General features: G+C 38.7%; 1 protein-coding gene across 2 annotated transcripts in view; it reads right to left on the minus strand.

Annotated features, from left to right (window-relative positions):
• LOC133663476 (calsyntenin-2-like) overlaps nucleotides 1-25,807 on the minus strand; it is a 722,813-nt gene that overhangs the window by 2,794 nt on the left and 694,212 nt on the right. For both annotated transcript variants that reach the window (XM_062067961.1, XM_062067962.1), the window contains 3 exons: nucleotides 23,968-24,091; nucleotides 1,324-1,508; nucleotides 1-1,206 (listed from right to left, as the gene is read on the minus strand). The exon at nucleotides 1-1,206 is cut by the window's left edge and continues 2,794 nt beyond it. In XM_062067961.1, the coding sequence (XP_061923945.1) occupies nucleotides 1,024-1,206; nucleotides 1,324-1,508; nucleotides 23,968-24,091 (492 nt within the window). In that variant the 3' untranslated portion in view covers nucleotides 1-1,023. The remainder of the gene's footprint in view (nucleotides 1,207-1,323; nucleotides 1,509-23,967; nucleotides 24,092-25,807) is intronic.

A 25,807-nucleotide genomic window follows, 5' to 3' on the forward strand; every position in this document is an offset into this window, starting at 1 on the left:
GAAAGTTTTCACAGCGCTTCGCTTATTCCATACTTTATGCTGCAGCCTTATTTAGAAATGGAATACATTATTTTTTTGTCCTCAAAATTCTACAGACAATACCCCAAATGACAATGTGATTATTTTTTATTTTATTTTGCAAATTTACTAAAAATAAAAAGCAAAAAAAATCACTTGTACATAAGTATTCACAGCATTTTCTCAACATGACAACGTGGATTTTTTTTTGTTATTTTGCAAATTTAATAAAACAAAAAAATGTTACAGCCTTATTCCAAAATTGAATCAATTCATGTTTGTTCTAAATCTTCTACAGACAATACCCCATAATGAAAATGTAAAAAGGTGCTTTAATTTTTTTTTCAAATGTAATAATAAAACAATCACATGTACACAAGTATTCCCGGCCTTTGCTCAATACTTTGTTGATGCAACTTTGGCAGCAAATACAGCCTCAAGTTTTTTTTTTAAATTTGACGTCACAAGCTCGGCACACCTATGTTTGGGCAGTTTGGCCCATTCCTCTTTGCAGCACCTCTCAAGATTCATCAGGTTAAATGGGAAGCGTTTTTTTTTTTTTTTATCACAGGTGTCTCTGTTGATGCACCTTAGGCAGCAATGTACATATTATTGAGCAAAGGATGTGATCATTTTAAATATATTTGCAAAAAAAAAAAAAAAAAAAAAAATTTGTTTAGGGGTATTGTCTGTAGAATTTTGAGGACAAAAATGAATGTATTCCATTTTAGAATAAAATGTGGTAAAACTGAAGCAATGTGAATTCCCGGATGCCCTGTAGATATAGACATCATTCACAGTCCCGAGAACCACCTGTTCCACATGTTTCCCTGTGATTTTATTTTTAATCACTAGGGTGAGGCTAATACGTATTAAGTCCAGCAGGGGGCGATATTACCTCATTTTTTTCTAAAAGCCACAAGCCAGTGTGTGTCAGGGTGATTACAGAATATTATGCAGATCAGTGTGTGTGTAAGATGACTGACTTGGAGTTTCAATTAGACATTATTGTTTGTGTGCCTTCTTGCATTGCATGCTGGGTAGTTGCACGTCCAATTCCTCCTCGCTGTTGTCCGACTCTGCACTGGTGACGTCGTCATCCTCCTCCTCTTCGTCGTCGTCGTCGTCGTCCTCCTCCTCTTCGTCCTCGCTGGCCTCCTCATCTGCAGCCTGGGTGTCCTGCAGATTCTGAGAAGATCACAATCTAGATGACTTTTATGTTTCAAAAGTTGATGCCTGCGTCTGAAATTCGACCTCCTCTTTCTTGCTGCACATTCTACATTTTCTCTACCCTCGCCCCATTACCTCCATTGGGTTGATGGTGATTGAGAGACCCGACTTGTCCCAGGCCCCGTCTTCCTCTTTGGTGGCCTCGGACATCTTGACTTGTTGCTGGTGTGTTAAATGGATGTGGTAGACGCCTAACACAACCACTACCACCAGGGCGGCGATGCAGATGACAGTGACCACTGCGGCGGTACTCGGCACACCTAAAGTTGACACGCAACACAAAAAAAAAAACGAATTAGACTTAGAGAAACTTTATTGAGCCACAAGGGAAATTGTTATTTATTATTATTTATTCCACACAGTAGCTCAGTTACAAAGGATGGAAAGGATAATGCAGGTATAAAGTAGACTAAAAATGTACCATAGTAGCAATATAAAATATAACATATACACTGTATTGCCAAAAGTATTTGGTCACCTGCTTTGACTCACATATGAACTTGAAGTGCCATCCCATTCCTAACCCATAGGGTTCAATATGATGTCTGTCCACCTTTTGCAGCTATTACAGCTTCAACTCTTCTGGGAAGGCTGTCCACAAGGTTGCGGAGTGTGTTTATAGGAATTTTCCACCATTCTTCCAAAAGCGCTTTGGTGAGGTCACACACTGATGTTGGTAGAGAAGGCCTGGCTCTCAGTCTCCGTTCTAATTCATCCCAAAAGGTGTTCTATCGGAGTTCAGGTCAGGACTCTGTGCAGGCCAGTCAAGTTAATCCACACCAGACTCTGTCATCCATGTTTTTATGGACCTTGCTTTGTGCACTGGTGCACCGTCATGTTGGAAGAGGAAGGGGCCCGCTCCAAACTGTTCCCACAAGGTTGGGAGCATGGAATTGTCCAAAATGTTTTGGTATCCTGGAGCATTCAAAGTTCGTTTCACTGGAACTAAGGGGCCAAGCCAGGGGTGTCCAAAGTGCGGCCCGGAGGCCATTTGCAGCCCGCAGCTAATTGTTTACCGGCCCGCCACACATTCTGGAAATGCTATTGCAAAAATAAAAAATAAACATTAACTAGAAAAAGTTGCAATGTTGACACAAAGCTGCCATGTTTTTTTCTTTTGTCTATCTTTATTTTTCTTTTTTTGCCACTGCTTAAAAAAAATAAAAAATCAATGTTATAATGAATTATTGACCTATTCAAGGCTCCAATTATTTCAAATATTTCACTTTAAAATGTTTTATGTGGAAAATATTGCATATATTGTGTGGTTGCCATACAAAAACATCAACGTTTTCTTTGACAAGAGCATAAAACAAACAAAATAATAGTTCAAACCTAAAACTGACATATATCTGAAGTTGATCTCGTAACTTAAGTGTTGAAAGTAAAAAAAAAACAAATACAAATGTATCACTTTGAGTGGGGCACCTTTTGTATCCTAAATATATTTAATGGGATTTTATTTATCTTTTCACTTTGATTATTCAAAAATAACAATGAATTAATATCAATGGTGTCTTGCATTATTGATGTTTTTAAGAATCTAATTACTTCACATCAAACATTGCTTTCTGAATGTTTTGGGCAGTGGGGGAAATACTGCATATTTCAGTTTTATTATAATAAACAAAGTTGTCTTGACAGAAAAGGCATAAAACCTTTTTGTTTTTTTAAATTTTATATCAACCTGAAGTTGATATACTGTAGAGATTTACTGTGAGCGTTAAATAAAAAAAATAAAAAAATAATTTGACTTGTTTTTAACATTTTAATGACTTAGACCCTTTATGGTCCCAGGAGCCCTAAAGGTAAAAAAACCCAAAATCCATATATTTTGTTATGATTTGAAAATGAAAACTATTAAAATGGCCCCCGTAGGCTTTAATTTTTCCATGTGCGGCCCTCAGTGGAAAAAGTTTGGACACCTCTGGGCTAAGCTCAACTCCAGGAAAAACAACTCCACACCATAATTCCTCCGCTGAGCCCTCTATCTGTTTACGTGGCCTACCACTTGGTGGCTGAGTTGCTGTTGTTCCCAAACTCTTCCATGTTCCTCTAATAAAGCCGACAGTTGACTTTGGAATATTTAGGAGCGAGGAAGATTTACGACTGGATTTGTGGCACAGGTGGCATCCTATGACAGTTCCACGCTGGAAATCACATCTTTCACAAATGTTTGTAGAAACAGTCTCCGTGCCTAAGTGCTTGATTTTATACACCTGTGGCCAAGTGATCAGGACACCTGATTCTGATCATTTGGATGGGTGGCCAAATACAATTGGCAATATAGTGTATGCAACATTTACATATAATATATACCGATATATTATTATATTTTTATACAATATATAACAAATCCCAATTACCATGTACAATATTACAGTATATGTAACAGCTTAAGCAAAAAAAGCGCAGCATAAAATAGAGAGTAGGTCCAGCAGAGAATAGACATTATAAACAAAGAGAGGTAGCGAAGATAGAAGGTGTCAGGTAATAGACAGATACCATCTATTGCTGTATGGCGAGTGATTGTACAGCTGGATGGAGTGCAGAATGAAGGAGTTCTTGAAGGATTGCATTGGTAAAAAAAGCCCAAATCCGTCAATACTTTAGCAGCAACTCGTGCAAACTTTGAGGATTTGTAACTTTTTTAATGAAGTACTCTTTCGCCCAACACTGCCATGACAATGACAATGTAAATTGTTAACTCGCTTCCTGATGAGGAAACAACAAATACTTTCACCTTACACTAGATGGCGTTATTACAGCTGGTATTTTGTATTTCATAATTCAAATTATTCCGCACCAAATATTATTCGACTCAATTCAGCCTGGCTCATGAACACATTATTATGGGACTGCCTTTGAAAGTAGCGTGTCGACACAACACCTAACAGTAGATAGCGGTGTGCATCGTAACACCTCGTAGGCACCTTGTCTGCCAGAGAATAAGAAGATGTAGCAGCATACAACAAATACGCTTTGTTGTATGCATTTTTAATCCACGCATTTTGTGCCCGGCAGCACATCCATTGTGGCCGGGCGGATCGATCTTCGATGCTCAGTCAGTCAGCATTGCAGTGCTGTCCTTAGCTACTGTGCTACTTTGTGTAATTTTTAAGTGTTTTCGGGGATTTTTTAAGCCTTTTTACAACAGTTTTCTAGTTATCTTAATATGAGTCCAAAGAAAGCAACATACATGATGTTTAAAACACTCAAAAAGTATCAACAGCGTTGTCGACACAGCCTCCTCTCCCTCTCCCCCACCCTTCCACTGCAGGCAAAGAAGATCAACCAACAAGGTAAAGTGGATTTTATTTGTTTATTCCTAATTATTATAGCGACCTGGTTGTTTAAGTTAGGGAATTTGTGATTTCAAACTGTGAGTGCACCACAGGGCTAGTGATGGTGTCTGTGTGTGTGTCAGCAGGGCGGCTGAGAATGAGGACAGTTCAGCTTGTTGTTGTCTTGGCTTTGTTATTAAATTGAAAGTTAATCCATAGGGCTGGGAATCGAAAATCGGTTCTGACCAGTGTATCAATTTCTTTTGGAATTGCTTGCCAGTTGACGTCATTACACTGCAAAAAGTCAGTGTTCAAAAACAAGAATAAAAAATACAAAAATTAGGGGTATTTTATTTTAACTAAGCAAAATTATCTACCAATAGAACAAGAAAATTTGGATTGTCAAGACTTTCCAAAACAAGTCAAATTAGCTAAACTCAATGAACCCAAAAATACCTTAAAATAAGTATATTCTCACTAATAACAACTGTACTACTATGAGTACGTATTTTCTATTGTTTCATTGAAAATAAAACAGCAACGTCCATTTGGCTGTCGTCTGTTTTAATATGAGACACTATTGTGTCAAAGTCATGATTTTTTTTTCATGCTTGAAATAAGAAATTATTACTTTAAAAAAGTAGTTTTATACTTGTGAGTGTTGATGACACAGCTTTGCAACAGTCGGTATTCTAGTTTCAAGCATGTTTTTCATCTCAGCAACAAGCTGTAATATCTTACTGAGATCATTTAGGACCAAAACCCTTGAAACAAGTAAAACACTCTAACAAAAAATCTGCTTAGTGAGAAGAATGATCTTATCAGACAGAAAATAAGCAAATTTCACCTTTATTTGAGATATTTAATCTTATTTAGATTTCAGTTTTTGCAGTGTTACGCAACGCTCTAAAGTTGGCGACAGTTTACAATAAAAGATTGCAACAGCCCTACTTGTAATAATTATAAGGCTGCCATTTCATCAAGAGGAGGACAAACGAGCAATATGCTGAAACATTTGAACACACAGCATGTAATAATTATAAACAAAAGTTGCGTTTTTAATCGCTCTTCTCTCATCGCAGCAGCAGAAATGCTAGCACGTCATGTGAAAACAACAGGCACTAACGTCGCCTATCTTGTTAGCGCTGTTATTTGTTACATTGAAATGAATGCATTTTCATTTAGATGAGCATGGCGAGAAACACATTCTGACTGCAGGCCTCCGAGGCGGGCATTACTCGCCCCAGTTCACGTCTGCCGCTAGACGAATGTCAGCGAGCAGCGACTAAGTTTGTGGTTAAAAGCTTGCATATATTCGTTGCAGTAGACACTCCTAATATTCGGTAAATGAATGTTCTAATTGTAGTCAGAGAAAAGTTGCATGTTTTCCTGCAACAATATTTTCACTCAGTCATTTCCATTATATACCGTATTTTTCGGACTATAAGGCGCACTTAAAATCCTTTGATTTTCTCAAAACTCGACAGTGCGCCTTATAACCTAATGTGCGGAATCATTTTGGTTGTGCTTACTGACCTCGAAGCTATTACACTGCAAAAACTGAAATCCAAGTAAGATTAAATATCTCAAATAAGGGGGATATTTGCTTATTGTCTGTCTCATAAGATACTTCTTCTCACTAAGCAGATTTTATGTTAGAGTGTTTTACTTGTTTTAAGGGTTTTGGTCCTAAATGATCTCAGTAAGATATTACAGCTTGTTGCTGAGATTTTATGACCTATATTGAGTAAAACATGCTTGAAACTAGAATATCAACTGTTGCAAAGCTGTGTCATCAACACTCACAAGTATAAAACTACTTTTTCAAAGTAATCATTTCTTATTTCAAGCATGAAATAAAAAATCAGGACTTTGACCCAATTTTGTCTCATAATTAAAACAGATGACAGCCAAATGGACTTTGCTGTTTTATTTTCAATGAAACAATAGAAAATATGTAGTCATATAGTAGTACGGTTGGCACAGTACAGTAAACTGACAGTTAATATTTAAACATTTAACATTTCAAACATTTTTGAACAGAAATAGTTCATGCACATTCAGATAAATTCTTCAAAATTACAATTAAAAACATTTTGGTCCGGGGCCGGGCTGTAAATATATATATATATATATATATATATATATATATATATATATATATATATATATATATATATATATATATATATATATATATATATATATATATATATATATATATATATATATATTCCTTGCGCACTAATTGACTGAAAGAGCACGCACTTGGCGCGATGATGTCATTTTATCGATGGGAAAATGCAAGAAATGTAATGCAGAGCGCATATCATTATGTCAAGATAATGGCACTAGCATTTACTTAATTTAAGTATATTTTTCAACATATTGAGAAAAAAGGTTTCATATTTGTTTTTTCTATCAAGAAAAGTGCACTTGTTATTAGTGAGAAAATACTTATTTTAAGGTATTTTTGGGTTCATTGAGGTTAGCTAATTTTACTTGTTTTGGAAAGTCTTGACAAACCACATTTTCTTGTTCTATTGGCAGATCATTTTGCTTAGTTCAAGTAAAATGCCCCTAATTTTTGTATTTTTTTTTCTTGTTTTTGAACACTGACTTTTTGCAGTGTATTTGGTACATGGTGAAATGATACGTGTGACCAGTAGATGGCAGTCACACATAAGAGATACATGTAGACTGCAATATCACTCACGTAAACAACACCAAAATTCTATATGTTCCATTGAAAATACAGAACACTACACACTGTACTCAAAAATCTATCAAAATGTTTTAGTACGACTTTGGTAAGCTATAAAGCTGCACCGCTTGATGGATTGTACTGTGCTTCAACATACAAGTATTATTATAGTGTGTGTACCGTATTTTTCGGACTATAAGTCGCAGTTTTTTTCAAGTTTGGCCGGGGGTGCGACTTATACTCAGGAGCGACTTACGTGTGAAATTATTAACACATTACCGTAAAATATCAAATAATATTATTTAGCTCATTCACGTAAGAGACTAGACGTATAAGATTTCATGGGATTTAGCGATTAGGAGTGACAGATTGTTTGGTAAACGTATAGCATGTTCTATATGTTATAGTTATTTGAATGACTCTTACCATAATATGTTACGTTAACATACCAGGCACGTTCTCAGTTGGTTATTTATGCCTCATATAACGTACACTTATTCAGCCTGTTGTTCACTATTCTTTATTTATTTTAAATTGCCTTTCAAATGTCTATTCTTGGTGTTGGGTTTTATCAAATACATTTCCCCAAAAAATGCGACCTATACTCCAGTGCGACTTATATATGTTTTTTTCCTTCTTTATTATGCATTTTCGGCCGGTGCGACTTATACTCCGGAGCGACTTATACTCCGGAGCGACTTATACTCCGAAAAATACGGTATACGGTAAGACATATTATATAGCGATTTGTTTCGCAATATAATGCAAAAGCAACTTTTCTTACCTTCTGGTACCTGCTGATCTGTATTTGGGATCTGCATAAATTCTGAAAATTTGCGCGCGTCCGCCTTTGTAGTGGATAAGCTATTTATTTTTCTCTATCTTCTTGTCATGGGACATTCATCATACGCTGTTGCCATTTCTAATATGAAGTACCAGTAGTGTAAAGTTCTTATTTATATCTTTCGGTAAACTCGCCATGAAAGCGCTAAAACATACCGGTGTAGCGAGTATAAATTATTCACTCAAGGAACTTTAGCTATTAAAGAGTTCCGGTCGGACGGTTTTCCACGGGACACATTTCCGGCGTTGTTGTCGCACTAGTGAGCCACGGATGAGGAGATGCTGCTCCGTTATTGATTGAAGTAAAGTCTGAATGTCATTAAAAAAAGTTAGCGCCATCTTTTGACACTTCTTCCACTCCCGTCCTTGCACGCTACACCGCTACAACAAAGATGACGGAGAAAAGACGCTGTCGAAGGTGAGCCTCGTAAATAAGACCGCCCACAAAACGGTGCATCCGGAAGCGACTGTCAGAAAGCAGCTTAAAGATGATCTGTAAAACATAATCTATGCAACATTTTGACCAAAGAACCACCATTACATGTTATGTAGACCACAAGGAAGTGTTTTCCATTTACAAAAACAAAATAATATGACCTTTTTAATGCGCCCTATAATCCGGTGCGCCTTTTGTATGAAAATAGACCTGACTAGACCCGCTCATCGGCAGTGCGCCCTATGGTCCGGAAAATTCAGTAGGTGAAAATAAAAAAAACAGAATATTGTGTAAATGTCCATTCATGTCAGCAATTCAACTTCAAATGTGAGACTAACATGTGATATTAACTCGTTACATGCAAAGTGAGATATGTCAAGCCTTTATTTGTTATATTTTTGATGATCATGGTTTAGAGTTTTTTTAAACCCCCAAATTTTCGGCAATTTTCAATTCAAGCTTTTCATAAACTGGAAGCCACAACCATCAGAATTATAATAAATAAAGGCTTGACATACCTCAATTTGCATGTAATAAGCTAATGTTACATGTTACTAAATGTTAAATTTTTGCGTAATTTTCACATGATTTATTTTGTTAAATTCTACAGAAGAATAATTATTACGTTTATTTTCAAAAAAGTTTCAAAAATGTTGTGCCTCCAAAGACTTCACTGTAGGCTTTGTAAGGTCATGTTACCTCTAAACTAAATTGATGCTAATCCACTATTTTTTTTTTTTTTTTTCCCCCTCCAAATAGGAATCGATAAGCGGAATCAGAACCAATACGTCTTCTAAATTCCCATCCCTATTAATCCATCATCCCCTTATGTTTGATATCCAGTAATGTATACACTTCATATTGTGCTTTATATTACAAGTCTGCCAAAGCTTTCAGGTTTAAATGATGTGTGATGCAGTCTACACTAGCCAAACCAGAATCCAACAGATGTTTTTATAGCCGTACTTGATAAAGTTATAGCTCCAAAACATCCCACGCTTAAATTTGGTCTACAGTACCCAGCAGCAAAGATGTGGAGCTTAAAGCTTCTCTAGTAGCAAAGCCCCAAGCACTAACTGCGAAAAGTTCTCTTGATCTAAAATGTTTATTTTTCATGCTGTGATCTTTAGTCTTCTGATATAACAACTTCTTTGAGTCTGCCCTCTATCCTCCCGCCCCTGCTTGGATGTGCGTGTGTGTGTGTGTGTGTGTGTGTGTGTGTGTGTGTGTGTGTGTGTGTGTGTGTGTGTGTGTGTGTGTGTGTGTGTGTGTGTGTGTGTGAGAGAGTGTGTGTTCTTGTATTTCTACCCTTCCTGAGACATCAACAAGGAAAAGTACCTTCCGTATGAGGACCGGTGAACAAGTTAGGACATAAATCATGGTCCTAATACGGAAAACCATTGCATCTAGTAGAGAATGTCTCATTTGCACCCCTGGTGGTGAAATCTATCAAAATGAGGGTGGTCCCAAAAAGGAGGGATTTGCTACTATGCTAACACACGAGTGTCTATGTTAGTATTACTAACTTACAACGACATTCTTTTTGTAATGTTTCAGTTTCATATAAGTAAATTCACCAAGATGTCACTGTGGACTGATTGAGTCTGGTTTAGCTGATTGGAGAGCTAACTTCCGCAGCTAGTGGGTCTGTGACGATGACTTCTGTTTTGTTTGATCAGCCGTTTTACTGCCATGTTACAGGCACTGTTTGGAAACAATTAAGGTATGTACCGTATTTTTCGGAGTATAAGTCGCTCCGGAGTATAAGTCGCACCGGCCGAAAATGCATAATAAAGAAGGAAAAGAACATATATAAGTCGCACTGGAGTATAAGTCGCATTTTTTGGGGAAATGTATTTGATAAAACCCAACACCAAGAATAGACATTTGAAAGGCAATTTAAAATAAATGAAGAATAGTGAACAACAGGCTGAATAAGTGTACGTTATATGAGGCATAAATAACCAACTGAGAACGTGCCTGGTATGTAAACGTAACATATTATGGTAAGAGTCATTCAAATAACTATAACATATAGAACATGCTATACGTTTACCAAACAATCTGTCACTCCTAATCGCTAAATCCGAGGAAATCTTATACGTCTAGTCTCTTACGTGAATGATCTAAATAATATTATTTGATATTTTACGGTAATGTGTTAATAATTTCACACATAAGTCGCTCCTGAGTATAAGTCAGTCTATGAAAAAAACTGCGACTTATAGTTAGAAAAATACGGTAAATAAACATTTACAGAATCTTTCTGTGGAAATAACTAATTTCACAACGTATGTGTATATCTGCGGCTTATAGTCCGGTGCAGCTAACATATGGGAAAAAATATTAGGTGCGACTTATGCGCTCTATAGTCAGGAAAAATACAATAACATCAGTCAGGTTTAGTTTGACTTAACAGCGGTTGAGTTCTCTTCACATATGCAAACAAGTTGCCTGTACAATCAATACAACATTTCCTTTTAACCTCCAGCAAATTCATCCAGTTGCGGTTATTTTCCATGAAACACTGCAAAAACTGAAATCTAAGTAAGATTAAATATCTCAAATAAGGGTGATATTTGCTAATTTTCTGTCTGATAAGATAATTCTTCTCACTAAGCAGATTTGATGTTAGAGTGTTTTACTTGTTTTAAAGGTTTTGCTCCTAAATGACTTCAGTAAGATATTACAGCTTGTTGCTGAGATTTTATGACCTATATTGAGTAAAACATGCTTGAAACTAGAATATTGTCATGATCTGTGATCTAGATCATGTTTTGTTTAGTTATGTTCTGTTAGTTTTGGACTTCTTTAGTTCTTGTTTGTTTTGTCACCATGGCGACTCATTGTGTTCACCTGTCTCTGATTAGTGCTCACCTGCTTCCCGAGCAATAATCAGAGGCATTATTTAAGCTTGTCTTTGCTAGTCAGTCGGCCTGGCTTCATTGTTTGCGTCACGTTCTGACCAAGTAAGTTTTCTTTTTCCATGCCATAGCTTCTGGCTAAGTCTTAGCTTCACGTGTGTTAGGCACGCTTGTCTTTTTTGTTCTTTGCCTGTGTTTTTGGTAGTTGGGTGATTTATGTTAATAAATCAAATCCTACCTTTACGCCTTCGTACGGAGCCGTCCTTTTTGCATCTTGGGAGAACAACCGCGTAGCAAGCTGCGGCCCGGTCGTGACAAATATCAACTGATGCAAAGCTGTGTCATCAACATTCATAAGTATAAAACTACTTTTTTAAAGTAATAATTTCTTACTTAAAGGCCTACTGAAACCCACTACTACCGACCACGCTGTCTGATAGTTTATATATCAATGATGAAATCTTAACACTGCAACACATGCCAATACGGCCGGGTTAACTTATAAAGTGCAATTGTAAATTTCCCGCCACACTTCCGGTTGAAAACGTCTAGATATGATGACGTATGCGCGTGACGTCAATGGTTGATACAGAAGTATTCGGACCCATTGAATCCAATACAAAAAAGCTCTGTTTTCATGCCAAATTTCCACAGTATTCTGGACATCTGTGTTGGTGAATCTTTTGCAATTTGTTTAATGAACAATGGAGACTGCAAAGAAAGCTGTAGGTGCGATCGGTGTATTAGCGGCGGGCTACAGCAACACAACCAGGAGGACTTTGAGATGGATAGCAGATGCGCTACCGTGAGTACAGCTTTGGCTTCCAAACATTTGATCGCTTGCCCGTACGTGCGTGTCGCTATGTGCATGTCACGTACGTAACTTTGGGGAAATATATGTTTCTTGCCGACTCTGATGGCGGCCGGGGTGTCGTCGAAAGCTACAACGCCCGCCGCCGTCCCGTAGCTAAGTTAGCTTCAATGGCGTCGTTAGCAACAGCATTGTTAAGCTTCGCCAAGCTGGAAATTATTAACCGTGTATTTACATGTCCATGGTTTAATAGTATTGTTGATCTTCTGTCTATCCTTCCAGTCAGGGGTTTATTTATTTTGTTTCTATCTGCATTTGAGCCCGATGCTATCACATTAGCTCAGTAGCTAAAGAGCTTCGCCGATGTATTGTCGTGGAGATAAAAGTCACTGTGAATGTCCATTTCGCGTTCTCGACTCTCATTTTCAAGAGGATATAGTATCCGAGGTGGTTTAAAATACAAAATCCGTGATCCACAATAGAAAAAGGAGAAAGCGTGGAATCCAATGAACCCTTGTACCTAAGTTACGGTCAGAGCGAAAAAAGATACGTCCTGCACTGCCTCTCTAGTCCTTCACTCTTACCTTCCTCATCCACAAATCTTTCATCTTTGCTCAAATTAATGGGGTAATCGTCGCTTTCTCGGTCCGAATATCTCTCGCTGCATTGTAAACAATGGGGAAATGTGAGGAGTCCTTCCTCCTGTGACGTCACGCTGCTTCCGGTATAGGCAAGGCTTTTTTTTATCAGCGACCAAAAGTTGCGAACTTTATCGTCGTTGTTCTCTACTAAATCCTTTCAGCAAAAATATGGCAATATCGCGAAATGATCAAGTATGACACATAGAATGGATCTGCTATCCCCGTTCAAATAAAAAAAAATTCATTTCAGTAGGCCTTTAATAATAATAATAATAATACCTGGGATTTATATAGCGCTTTTCTAAGTACCCAAAGTCGCTTTACATGTTAAAAACCCATCATTCATTCACACCTGGTGGTGGTAAACTACTTTCGTAGCCACAGCTGCCCTGGGGTAGACTGACGGAAGCGTGGCTGCCAATTTGCGCCTACGGCCCCTCCGACCACCACCTGTCATTCATTCAACATTCATTCACCGGTGTGAGTGGCACCGGGGGCAAGGGTGAAGTGTCCTGCCCAAGGACACAACGGCATGGTAAGAGGCGGGGAGCGAACCTGCAACCCTCAGGTTTCTGACATGGGCGCTCTACCCACTACGCCATGCCTTTAAAGCATGAAAAAAAAAAATCATGATGCCGAGCGCATATCATTATGTCAAGATAATGGCACTAGCATCTACTTAATTTAAGAATATTTTTCAACATATTGAGCAAAAAGGTCTCATTTGTTTTTCTACCAAGAAAAGTGCACTTGTTATTAGTGAGAATATACTTATTTTAAGGTATTTTTGGGTTCATTGAGGTTAGCTAATTTTACTTGTTTTGGAAAGTCTTGACAAGCCAAATTTTCTTGTTCTATTGGCAGATAATTTTGCTTGATTCAAATAAAATACCTCTAATTTTTGTATTTTGTTTTCTTGTTTTCGAACACTGACTTTTTGCAGTGAAAACGCTGTGGAATACCAGCAAACGTCTGCGGTCAGATTATGCTCTAATTACGATGTCACCTGAGAGCTGGTGGAATATCCACATGTACTAATAAGGATTATGATTAAATCTTCTTCAGTTATCACACTCCTCGCCCACTGTGGCCCAATTTCTGACCTTTTTCCCTCACACACACATGCACACACACACACTCACACACACGTAGCACTCTCATAGCTGCACTACTAAGTAGAATCCGTTGGGGTCTAATGAATATTTAAAGCTAGTGTGGTGAAAGTATAAGACCAATGTCTCGCCATGTTCTCTTTGCTTCTGAGAGCTCGTGTGAACGTCTCCACTTTCCACTCCGTGACAGCACCGGTCTGATAAATAAACTAGAAAGCCAGACGGGTTGCACCATTTTAACCTCAGGAGGAATTGCCAGTAAAATATCCTCACAGGACCATTTCACTGCAGGGACTGTGAGTGTTTATAAAACTACTAATAAATGTCTCTGCGCTTGTTAGGAGTTGTCTTCCTTTGGGTCCTCCAATTTACTCTGTCGGTGTTGTGCCAAGCAATTCTTAACATGTTCTTGTATTTACATTTTTTTCGAATGAGAGAGAATATTTAAAAATGTGCTTGTGGCTGACAAACAAACACTCACTCGCCACAAATGAGGGTCAAAGTAAGGATAATGTTGAGGACGCGGTCGTGCATGTTGATTTTTTTTTATATTATTTTTAATTGCCATGAGATCATACCCAGCACACTATTGGCTGATGGCGACCAACAAGAGCATAGAGTTCAATCAGTCTCCTCCGTTAGCAGTGTTGCTGTGTTGTGTTTTTGTGAAATGTCGGTTAAACATTTAAAATTCTTCGGTTCCCAACAGGAACCGGAGGAAAAGGAGGAGAAGGAAATACAAGGATGACAGCAGCTCTTTCTTATAACCACACTGTGAAGAGGGTGTTAATTAAGTTACTGCAATCAAGGCCATTTGTTGCCATTAAATGGCCCTGATATGTCAAAAGGCATTAATAAATCATGTTCTTTTCAAATACCTTTATAACTGATAATGGTAGATCAGCTCATTTCAAAATTAGATTTACAGCCCCGAAATCTTGTTATTGTTTTCATTTCGATGCTCCGCCCTCCACCGTTTGACCAATTAGAGAGTCTGTGAGTGTATCACATCCAGGTTGCCAGTTACGCACCGCCATCTTTGTCGAGCTACTGCCACTGGTAAAGTTACTAAACATGTCAGACCTTAGGAAACCTAAAAGGCGTCGCTACGATTCTCAACTTAGTCATGACAAAGCCAGGAACCAAACAAGCATTTGTATCGGGGATGCCTTTGAAAGATGGAGACAATAGAAGGTGGAGAATATTTTTTCATCTGACACCAAACTTGCTAATTTGCTCCTTGATAGGTAAGTAAGACATTTGCATTTTCTTATTACTTGTAATAAATGGAAATGGACATTTCGTATGTAAACTATATTGTCCAATACAGTCTGTGATCTTGTCTAACAAAGCTAGTATGTTCGTGCAATGAATGCTTAGCATGCTAGCCCGGTAAATAACACATCGACATATAGGTTAACGGGGGAAATATATGCCCGTTAGCCTGTATGTCGATGTGTCATCCAACTGACAGGGCAACATATATTTTCGACAAATAAAAGCTATGTGTATATGGGTAGTGTCAGTGCCTATTTCCTTCTCAATATGCTGATATGCTGAGGAAATGCGTTCCAACATTAGCACGACTAATTGCGGTTTCTGGTACACATATGGGGTGGTATTTGCTTGGCACAATATAATGCATTACATGTAATGATTTTCTACTTTGTGTATTGACATGGTAGTAGGCTATAGGATTCATGCGTAACGTGGTTTATGCGTAACGTGGGTTGGCTCATAGAATTGCACTCTGCACTGAAAGATGGTGATGTGCGTACATGGAAGAGAAGGCAGTGCGTCAGGTTGGATGCAACATGGATATATGCTGAACGAAATGTGGCGGTAATTTTACTGTTGGCCTTGGCTTGCCATCAAAATAGGCCTATGCGATATATAATATATTTTTATATATAATTATTTTAATGGTGGTCCGTGTGGTCAAACTAGACATTTTAGCAGGGTAATGACAACAATCTGTCCCGACTCCAGACGAAAATATTGCTGCGTAACTTTACAAATACATTTGGCTCATCGACATCAGTAAAATGTGGCATAATTACTTAGTAAACCATCTTGCAAGAAGCATAAACAAGAGAAACCTACAGCGTAGGACTCGTCGATTGCCATTTGAAGTTCCTTGGAGTAGGATTGCGTATCTGGCAACCTCAGTCCTGGAGAGTGGGAGGGGACTACAGAATTTTGACCATGAATGCAGTACCATTTCTGGCCACATTACTACATATGGCACCTTTAAGTCATCATTATCAGTACGTCATAGGCTAGACCGACATTCAACGGCAAGCACATTTAAGAATTTATATACTCCAGTTTAAATTTTAATTTATATGCTATATTTATACAATAAAACAGGCAAAAACACTGGGAAGCAGTTTTATTGTTTGTTCTATAATGCCCCATCTTTTGGATGAGTTTGCTCACTGCAGGTGCTACAGTGTCCTTCCATTTACCAGCAATGCTATTTATTTTTTATTTTTTTCAACCATTCAGTATTCTAGCCAACCATAACGTTTTTACTCGTGTGAATTATTCATTCATCACTCGAAGCAACGTGCGTACGTTTTACAATATAACTAAAACTATTGTTACTTACTAAACCGTCTCATGTGTGATGTCTCTAGGAGTGTTTTCATGTATATTTGTACATGCTAGCATTGTTAGCATTAGCTAATACGATAGCACGTTGACGAGTGTCTGTGTTAGTATTATTAATTCACAATGGCCTTTTTTTTTGTATTGTTTCAGTTGTGTATATTCACCAAAACATCTCCGCCCCACTATGGACTGGACTTTCACTATTATGTTAGATCTACTATGGACTGGACTTTCACAATATTATGTCAGACCCACTCGACGTCCATTGCATCCGGTCCTCTCCAAGGTTTCTCATAGTCATTCACATCGACGTCCCATTGGGGTTGTGAGTTTTTCCTTGCCCTTATGTGGGCTCTGTACCGCGGATGTCGTTGTGGCTTGTGCAGCTCTTTGAGACACTTGTGATTTAGGGCTATACAAATAAACATTGATTGATTGATTGATTGACCGTGGAGTTATTGATTCTGTTTAGCTGATTGGAGAGCTAGCTTCCGCAGCTAGCGGGGTCATGACGATGACTTCTGTTTTGTTTGATCAGCCGTTTTACTGCCGTGGTACAGGCACCGTTTGGAAACAATTAATGTATGTAAAATTGACAGACTCTTTCCGTGTAAATAACTCATTTGACAAATGATAATGATAATGGTAATAATAATGATATTGGTTGTACTTGTATAGCGCTTTTCTACCCCTTTTTAAGGAGCCCAAAGCGCTTTGACAGTATTTCCACTTTCACCCATTCACACACACATTCACACACTGATGGCGGGAGCTGCCATGCAAGGCGCAAACCAGGACCCATCAGGAGCAAGGGTGAAGTGTCTTGCCCAAGGACACAACGGACGTGACTAGGATGGTAGAAGGTTGGGGATTGAACCAGTAACCCTCAGATTGCTGGCACGGCCACTCTCCCAACTTCGCCACGCCGTCCCCCACAAAGTAGATATATGCGCCTTATAGTCCGGTGCGGCTAATATATGGAAACATATTGATTTCTTTTAAAACGTAGTGGGTGCGGCTTATATCTCGGTGTGCTCTATAGTCCGGAAAATACGGTACACATATACATTTGCACAACACTTGTACCTGTGACATTATCTTATCAAAACGCCTTCAAAATGATAGAAATGATAGAAAATAACATTACATGTTTGATATTTTTATTCAGGACTTATTTAGGACTGCCAGTCATAAACCTAAGGACTTTTATGTCCTGTTGGCAGGTCTAGGGGGTGGCTTAGGGTGGCCCCCCTCAAATCCAACGCAGCAAACTTAATCCAAGCTAATTACCGCTCCTGAGCAACGCAATATTGAAACAAAATAACATACATAATTTAACCCTTAGATGCACACGTGGGGTTAAAAATGACCCCAAAGGTTATATTTTTCAAAATCTTAATATGGAAAAATTGCAATTTATTCATATTCCAGGTATTCCTCATAACATGTTTGTGACATGAGTCCATTTGCATTTTTATAAATGTTTTCATTAATTTTAAGAAATTGTCAAAAATGACCTCCAGCAGTTCCGATGGAATTTTCTATGAACCTTCAATTCTTAGCAACTAAGACTGTCCCACTTACACGTCTGATGTCATCTCTCACATCTGATGCAACTGGCCATCAAACTGGCAGGCTAGTCACGTGACTTGTTGTGTTTGGTTGCCATGTTGGCAGGAGAAGCAGCAGATCAAATGAATGTACAAGAGTTTACTACACATTTGACTCACACAAATGATGTATATTGCGCCTGCCATGTTTTTGTTTTTTACATCTAAAGAGTCAGCATGTAAAAAGTTCCAGATTTTGCAGTATTTTGAAGTACCTCTTGAGTGGATCAGATATTGCGCCTTCCTGGGTGGTGAGCCTGCTGACATCAGATGTGTAAGTGGGACAGTATTGACAGTCAAAGTTGCATCAGAGTGAGAGATGACATCAGGTGTGTAAGTGGGAAAGTCAGAGTTGCTAAGACTAGTGGTTAGAGTGTCCGCCCTGAGATCGGTAGGTTGGAGTTCAAATCCCAGCCGAGTCATACCAAAGACTATAAAAATGGGACCCATAACCTTCCTGCTTGGCACTCAGCAACAAAGGGTTGGAGTTGGGGGTTAAATCACCAAAATGATTCCCGGGCGCGGCGCCGCTGCTGCCCACTGCTCCCCAAGGGGATGGGACAAATGCAGAGGACAAATTTCACCACATCTAGTGTGTGTGTGACAATCATTGGTACTTTAATCTTTAATCTTAAATTTAAAGGTTCATAGAAAATTTATTTGGAACTGCTTGGGGTTAATTTCTAATGACGTCAGAGCAATAGTCTGGTGACGCAGTGGTCTATGCATCTATCTCTCAATCCACATGACGTAATTTCGCGTCCCGGCAGCGTCAGCTCACGGACATTGTTTGAAGTCTACCTTCTCATAAGGCAACGGATTCTCTAGGGTATTTATTCTCTTTTTAACAGAAATCAACAACTAGATGATAGAGATTGTGTCGAGGGAAAAAAAACGCTTAAAATAAAAAATGAAGCAAATCTCCCCTGTTCTGTACATCATTGTCTAAGTTACAAACCCCAAAACCAGTGAAGTTGGCACGTTGTGTAAATCGTAAATAAAAACAGAATAAAATGATTTGCAAATCATTTTCAACCTATATTCAATTGAATAGAAAGCAAAGACAAGATATTTAACATTCGAACTGGAAAACTTTGTTATTTTTTTGCAAATATTAGCTCATTTGGAATTTGATGCCTGCAATATGTTTCAAAAAAGCTGGCACAAGTGGCAAAAAAAACTGAGAAAGTTAAGGAATGCTCATCAAACACTTATTTGGAATATCCCACAGGTGAACAGGCTAATTGGGAACAGGTGGGTGCCATGATTGGGTGTAAAAGCAGCTTCCATGAAGTGCTCAGTCATTCACAAACAAGGATGGGGCAAGGGTCACCACTTTGTCAACAAATGCATGAGCAAATTGTTTAAGAACAACTTTTCTCAACCAATTATTGCAAGGAATGTAGGGATTTCACCATCTACGGTCCATAATATCATCAAAAGGTTCATAGAATCTGAAGAAATCACTGCACGTAAGCAGCTAAGCCTGTGACCTTCGATCCCTCAGGCAGTGCTGCATCAGAAACTGACATAAGTGTGTAAAGGATATCACCACATGGGTTCAGGAACACTTCAGAAAACCACTGTCAGTAACTACAGTTTGTCGCTACATCTGTAAGTGCAAGTTAAAACTCTACTATGCAAAGCGAAAGCCATTTATCAACAACACCCAGAAACGCCGCCGGCTTCGCTGGGCCCAAGCTCATTTGAGGTGAACTGATGCAAAGTGGAAAAGTGTTCTGTGGTCTGACGAGTCCACATTTCAAATTATTTTTGGAAACTGTGGACGTTCAAAAGCCAGCATCTGTGATGGTATGGGGGTGTATTAGTGCCCAAGGCATGGGTAACTTACACATCTGTGAAGGCGCCATTAATGCTGAAAGGTACATACAGGTTTTGGAGCAACATATGCTGCCATCCAAGCAACATTATCATACCCTGCTTATTTCAGCAACACAATGTCAAGCCACATGTTACAACAGTGTGGCTTCGTAGTAAAAGAGTGGGGGTACTAGACTGGCCTGTCTGTAGTCCAGACCTGTCTCCCATTGAAAATGTGTGACGCAATATGAAGCCTAAAATACCACAACGGAGACCCCGGACTGTTGAACAACTTAAGCTGTACATCAAGCAAGAATGGGAAATAATTCCACCTGAGAAGCTTCAAAAATTGGTCTCCTCAGTTCCCAGATGTTTACTGAGTGTTGTTAAAAGGAAAGGCCATGTAACACGGTGGTGAACATGCCCTTTCCCAACTACTTTGGCACGTGTTGCAGCCATGAAATTCTAAATTAATTATTATTTGCAAAAAAAAAAAAAAGTTTATAAGTTTGAACATCAAATATGTTGTCTTTGTAGTGCATTCAATTGAATATGGGTTGAAAAGGATTTGCAAATCATTGTATTCCGTTTATATTTACATCTAACAACTTCCCAACTCATATGGAAACGGGGTTTGTAGTATAGTAACTACAGCTTCCCCTGGTGGTAGACTGACAGTTTTATAAGTGCCACCCCTGGAAAAAAAAAGTCTGGACAAGGCACTGTTTTGAAGATAATTAAAAGATCATAAGAAGTGTTTATAAGAGTGTGAACAGGTGAGTAACAGGTGGGAAAAAGTATTTATAAAACCTTAAGATAAATACAGAAATTAAAATATAAATCTTACTTGGCAGAAATTAAAATACAACGGCTGGGCCTGGGACGTAACGCCACAATAATCGAGGGAACATTCTTTTCTAAGAGAAGCTGACTAGAAGTGATATGTACACGCACTTAAATGAATTTTTTTTGTAAATAGAAAATTAATTCCAGGTTCACTCCATCATGTAAATGTTATTGACTGCACAGGCGATGTTTTAATTAACATTCTTGCACTCTTGTCATGTACTGTGAATGTGTACAACTGCGTTAATCACTCTGCAATCAAACAACAATAATAACCATGCTCCCACTTAAAAGACACCTGGCAGAGACGTAATGGAGGGTGAGGAGGGTTCGCAACGTGATTCGATCACCTACTGACGTTTTTGTAGACATGTCTGGAATTAACTGTGCGTATGTAATTTATGTATTTTTAATGCATTGTAATACTCATGTTGTACTAGGGTTGTACGGTCACGTCGTGTCATTGCTGGTTTATGAGCAGACGAGCATGTTCGGCAGCGCAACATCACAGAGTACTTACAAGCAGACACAGTGTGTAGACAGAAAAGGGAGAACGGACGCATTTTGGCTTAAAAACTAACGATAAAGGTGAAGTTATAACACTGAAACGCCCTCAGGAAGAGGTGCTTTAAGACATGGCTAGCTAACTAGCGGCTAAAGTCCATCCGCTGTTGGCAGTGTTTTAGCTACTTCTAAATCACTAATCCTCGCCTCCATGGCGACAAAGTAAGTTTCTTACAAGTATCATCCCTGCAGGACGAGGAATAGCTAAACATGCTTCACTACACACCGTAGCTCACCGGCATCAAAATGTAAACAAACGCCATTGGTGGATCTACACCTAACATCCACTGTAATGATACCAAGTACAAGAGCGTATCTACTCGATACTACTATGATTACGTCAAGATTTTTTGGCATCACATCATCTTTTTTTGTTTTTTTTCAATGTATATTATGTTTATAAACTCAGGAAATATGACCCTGGACACATGAGGACTTTGAATATGACCAATGTATGATCCTGTAACTACTTGGTATCGGATTGATACCCAAATTTGTGGTATCATCCAAAACTAATACAAAGCATCCAAACAACAGAAGAATAAGTGATTATTACATTTGAACAGAAGTGTAGATAGAACATGTTAAAAGAGAGAGTAAGCAGATATTAACAGTAAATGAACAAGTAGATGAATAATTCATTTTCTACCACTTGTCCTTAATAATGTTGACAAAATAATAGATGGATAAATGACACAATATTTTACTGCATATGTCAGCAGCTAAATTAAAGGCCTACTGAAACCCACTACTACCGACCACGCAGTCTGATAGTTTATATATCAATGATGAAATCTTAACATTGCAACACATGCCAATATGGCCGGGTTGACTTTTAAAGTGCAATTTTAAATTTCCCGGCAAACTTCCGGCTGAAAACGTTTCGATATGATGACGTTTGCGCGTGACGTCAACGGTTGAAGCGGAAGTATTCGGAGCCCATTGAATCCAATACAAAAAGCTGTTTTCATCTCAAAATTCCACAGTATTCTGGACATCTGTGTTGGTGAATCTTTTGCAATTTGTTTAATGAACAATGGAGACTGCAAAGAAGAAAGTTATAGGTTGGATCGGTGTATTAGCGGCGGACTACAGCAACACAACCAGGAGGACTTTGAGATGGATAGCAGACGCCCTAGCCGCCGACCTCACCTTGACTTCCTCCGTCTACGGGCCGCCGACCGCATCGGTGATCGGGTGAAGTCCTTCGTCGTACCCTCGATCGCTGGAACGCAGGTGAGCACGGGTCGTGATGAGCAGATGAGAGCTGGCGTAGGTGCAGAGCTAATGTTTTTAGCATAGCTCTGTCGAGGTTCCGTAACTAAGTTAGCTTCAATGGCGTCGTTAGCAACAATATTGCTAAGCTTCGCCAAGCTGGAAAGCATTAACCGTGTAGTTACATGTCCAGAGTTTGGTAGTATTGTTGATCTTCTGTCTATCCTTCCAGTCAGGGTCTTATTTGTTTTGTTTCTATCTGCATTTGAGCCCGATGCTATCACGTTAGCTCAGTAGCTAAAGTGCTTCACCGATGTATTGTCGTGGAGATAAAAGTCACTGTGAATGTCCATTTCGCGTTCTCGACTCTCATTTTCAAGAGGATATAGTATCCGAGGTGGTTTGAAATACAAATCCGTGATCCACAATAGAAAAAGGAGAGAGTGTGGAATCCAATGAACCCTTGTACCTAAGTTACGGTCAGAGCGAAAAAAGATACGTCCTGCACTGCACGCTAGTCCTTCACTTTCACGTTCCTCATCCACGAATCTTTCATCCTCGCTCAAATTAATGAGGTAATCGTCACTTTCTCGGTTTGAATCTCTCTCGCTGCTTTGAAAACAATAGGAAAATGTGAGCAGCCCTTCCTCCGGTGACGTCACGCTACTTCCGGTAGGGGCAAGGCTTTTTTTTACCAGAGACCAAAAGTTGCAAACTTTATCGTCGTTGTTCCATACTAAATCCTTTCAGCAAAAATATGGTAATATCGCGAAATGATCAAGTATGACACATAGAATGGACATGCTATCCCCTTTTAAATAAAAAAAACTTTCATTTCAGTAGGCCTTTAAGAGACTTTGTTTTGTTTACTTACTACTAAAAAACAAGTTGTCTAGTATGTTCACTATTTTATTTGAGGACTAAATTGCAATAAGAAACATATGTTTAATGTACCCTAAGATTTTTTTGTTAAAATAAAGCCAATAATGCAATTTTTTGTGGTCCCCTTTATTTAGAAAAGTATCGAAAAGTATCAAAATAATTTTAGTACCGGTACCAGAATATTGGTATCGGGACAACACTACTAGGCACTGAACATTCTTCTTTGGGTTCCATCACTGCTACGCTGCTGTGGTAGCATCACAGAAAGCAGATGAAGTCTCACAAGATTTATTGAAGTAAAACTGATGGTTTGCTTGACTTTTTTGAGGTATATCTTTTTTTTTAAACAATTTAGTTTGAGCTCCAAATTAATTTTTTCGAGATGTTCGACTTCAGAGAGTTCACACAACAATAACATTCCAAGACACCACAGGATTCAGCCAAACCAAACATGGTCTGATGGGTTTTCTTACCTGAGTTGTGCCTAGGGTACAGCTCATGAATCATGGATGGATTGTGGACTAACTGCATGTACTGAGGCGAAGCAGCGCTGTGACTGACACGTTCCCCGACCTCTGAACCGTGGATTATGCTCACCTAGTGAAAGAAAGAGAATATTTTAGAAACGGACAAAAGAGGGGGAAAAAAAAACCCGTAACACATTCAAGAAAGAAGACGATGACTTCCATGAGCAACAATGCAACTATGGTGGTGGAAGTCACATTCAAATATTGGCTTTGTAATTTTATATTAAAACTGTTTGATACAAGTTATTTAAAAACACATTTTTATTTTGGAACTGTCCATCACATATACTCTATTGCAAAATGATGCATGGTGTAATACAGTGCAATCTGTTTAAGCCTGTTGATGCCAAAACCCGCTGCACCATGTTATTAATAAACACCCACTTTAAAGGGCTGTTTGCAACATTTACACAGATGCCCAGATCAGTGTTTTTCAACCACTGTGCCGTGGCATACTAGTGTGCGGTGAGATACAGTCTGGTGTGTCGTGGTAGATTATATAATTACACCTATTTGGGTTATAAAATATTTTATGCAAACCAGTAATTATAATTCGCAAATAATGTGCCGTTGTTGAGTGTCGGTGCTGTTTAGAGCAGTGTTTTTCAACCACTGTGCCGCGACACACTAGTGTGCCGTGAGATATTGTCTAGTGTGCCGTGGGAAAATATGTAACTTCTCCTAATTGGTCCAAAAAATATTTTTTGCAAATCAGTAATTATAACCTGCAAATAATGTGCCGTTGCTTAGTGTCTGTGCTGTGTAGAACTCAGCAGGGTAACCATGTAATACTCCATGTCAGTAGGTGGAAGCTGTGCATTTTTGCTTTTTTCATGACTTATTTCAATGGTTATACATTCTAAGACAGTGTTTTTCAACCTTTTTTGAGGAAAGGCATGTTTTTTTCATTAAAAAAATCCGGAGGCACACCACCAGCAGAAAACGTTAAAAAATTAAACTCCACCAGGTCGTCATGTCTTCTTTGGAGTTTGTTGGTGTTTTCCTGTGTAGTGCTTTAGTTCTTGTCTTGTGCTGTTATTTTGGTGGCCCTTCCTGTTTTGTTGGTGTTTTCCTGTAGCAGTTTCATGTCTTCCTTTTGAGCGCTATTCCCCGCACCTGCTTTGTGTTAGCAAGCAAGGCTATTTAAGTTGTTGCTATCCTTCTTTGTGTGGACATTGTTGATTGTCATGTCATGTACGGATGTACTTTGTGGACGCCGTAAGTTTTTGCTGTCGTCCAGCATTCTGTTTCTGTTTACTTTGTAGCCAGTTCAGTTTTCCTTTTGTTTTGCATAGTAATCCCTATGCTTCATTACCTTTTCTTTTTCCTTTTGGTTTAAGCATTACATACCTTTTTACCTGCACACTGCCTCCCGCTGTGGTCTGCATATTGGGATCACAACAAACCATCCTCGTCTCACCCGACACATACAAAGCAGCAGGTAGTTAACCTGCTGCCACCTACTGACATGGAGTATTACATGGTTACCCTGCGGAGCTCTACACAGCACAAACACGAAGCAACGGCACATTATTTGCAGATTATAATTACTGATTTGCAAAAAATATTTTTTGGACCAATTAGGTGAAGTTGCATAATTTCCCAGGGCAAACCAGACAATATCTCATGGCACACTAGACAGTGGTTGAAAAACACTGTTCTAAGATATTGAATTGATAATAGCTAAAGACATATTTTTACCACATTGTAGTTGAAGTTCTTCATCACGTACACAGCTACCCCCCCCCCCCCCGTTCTTTAAACTCATTATATTTGTTTTTAAATG

The sequence above is a fragment of the Entelurus aequoreus genome, linkage group LG13 (assembly GCF_033978785.1).
Source record: "Entelurus aequoreus isolate RoL-2023_Sb linkage group LG13, RoL_Eaeq_v1.1, whole genome shotgun sequence".
Taxonomy (NCBI): domain Eukaryota; kingdom Metazoa; phylum Chordata; class Actinopteri; order Syngnathiformes; family Syngnathidae; genus Entelurus; species Entelurus aequoreus.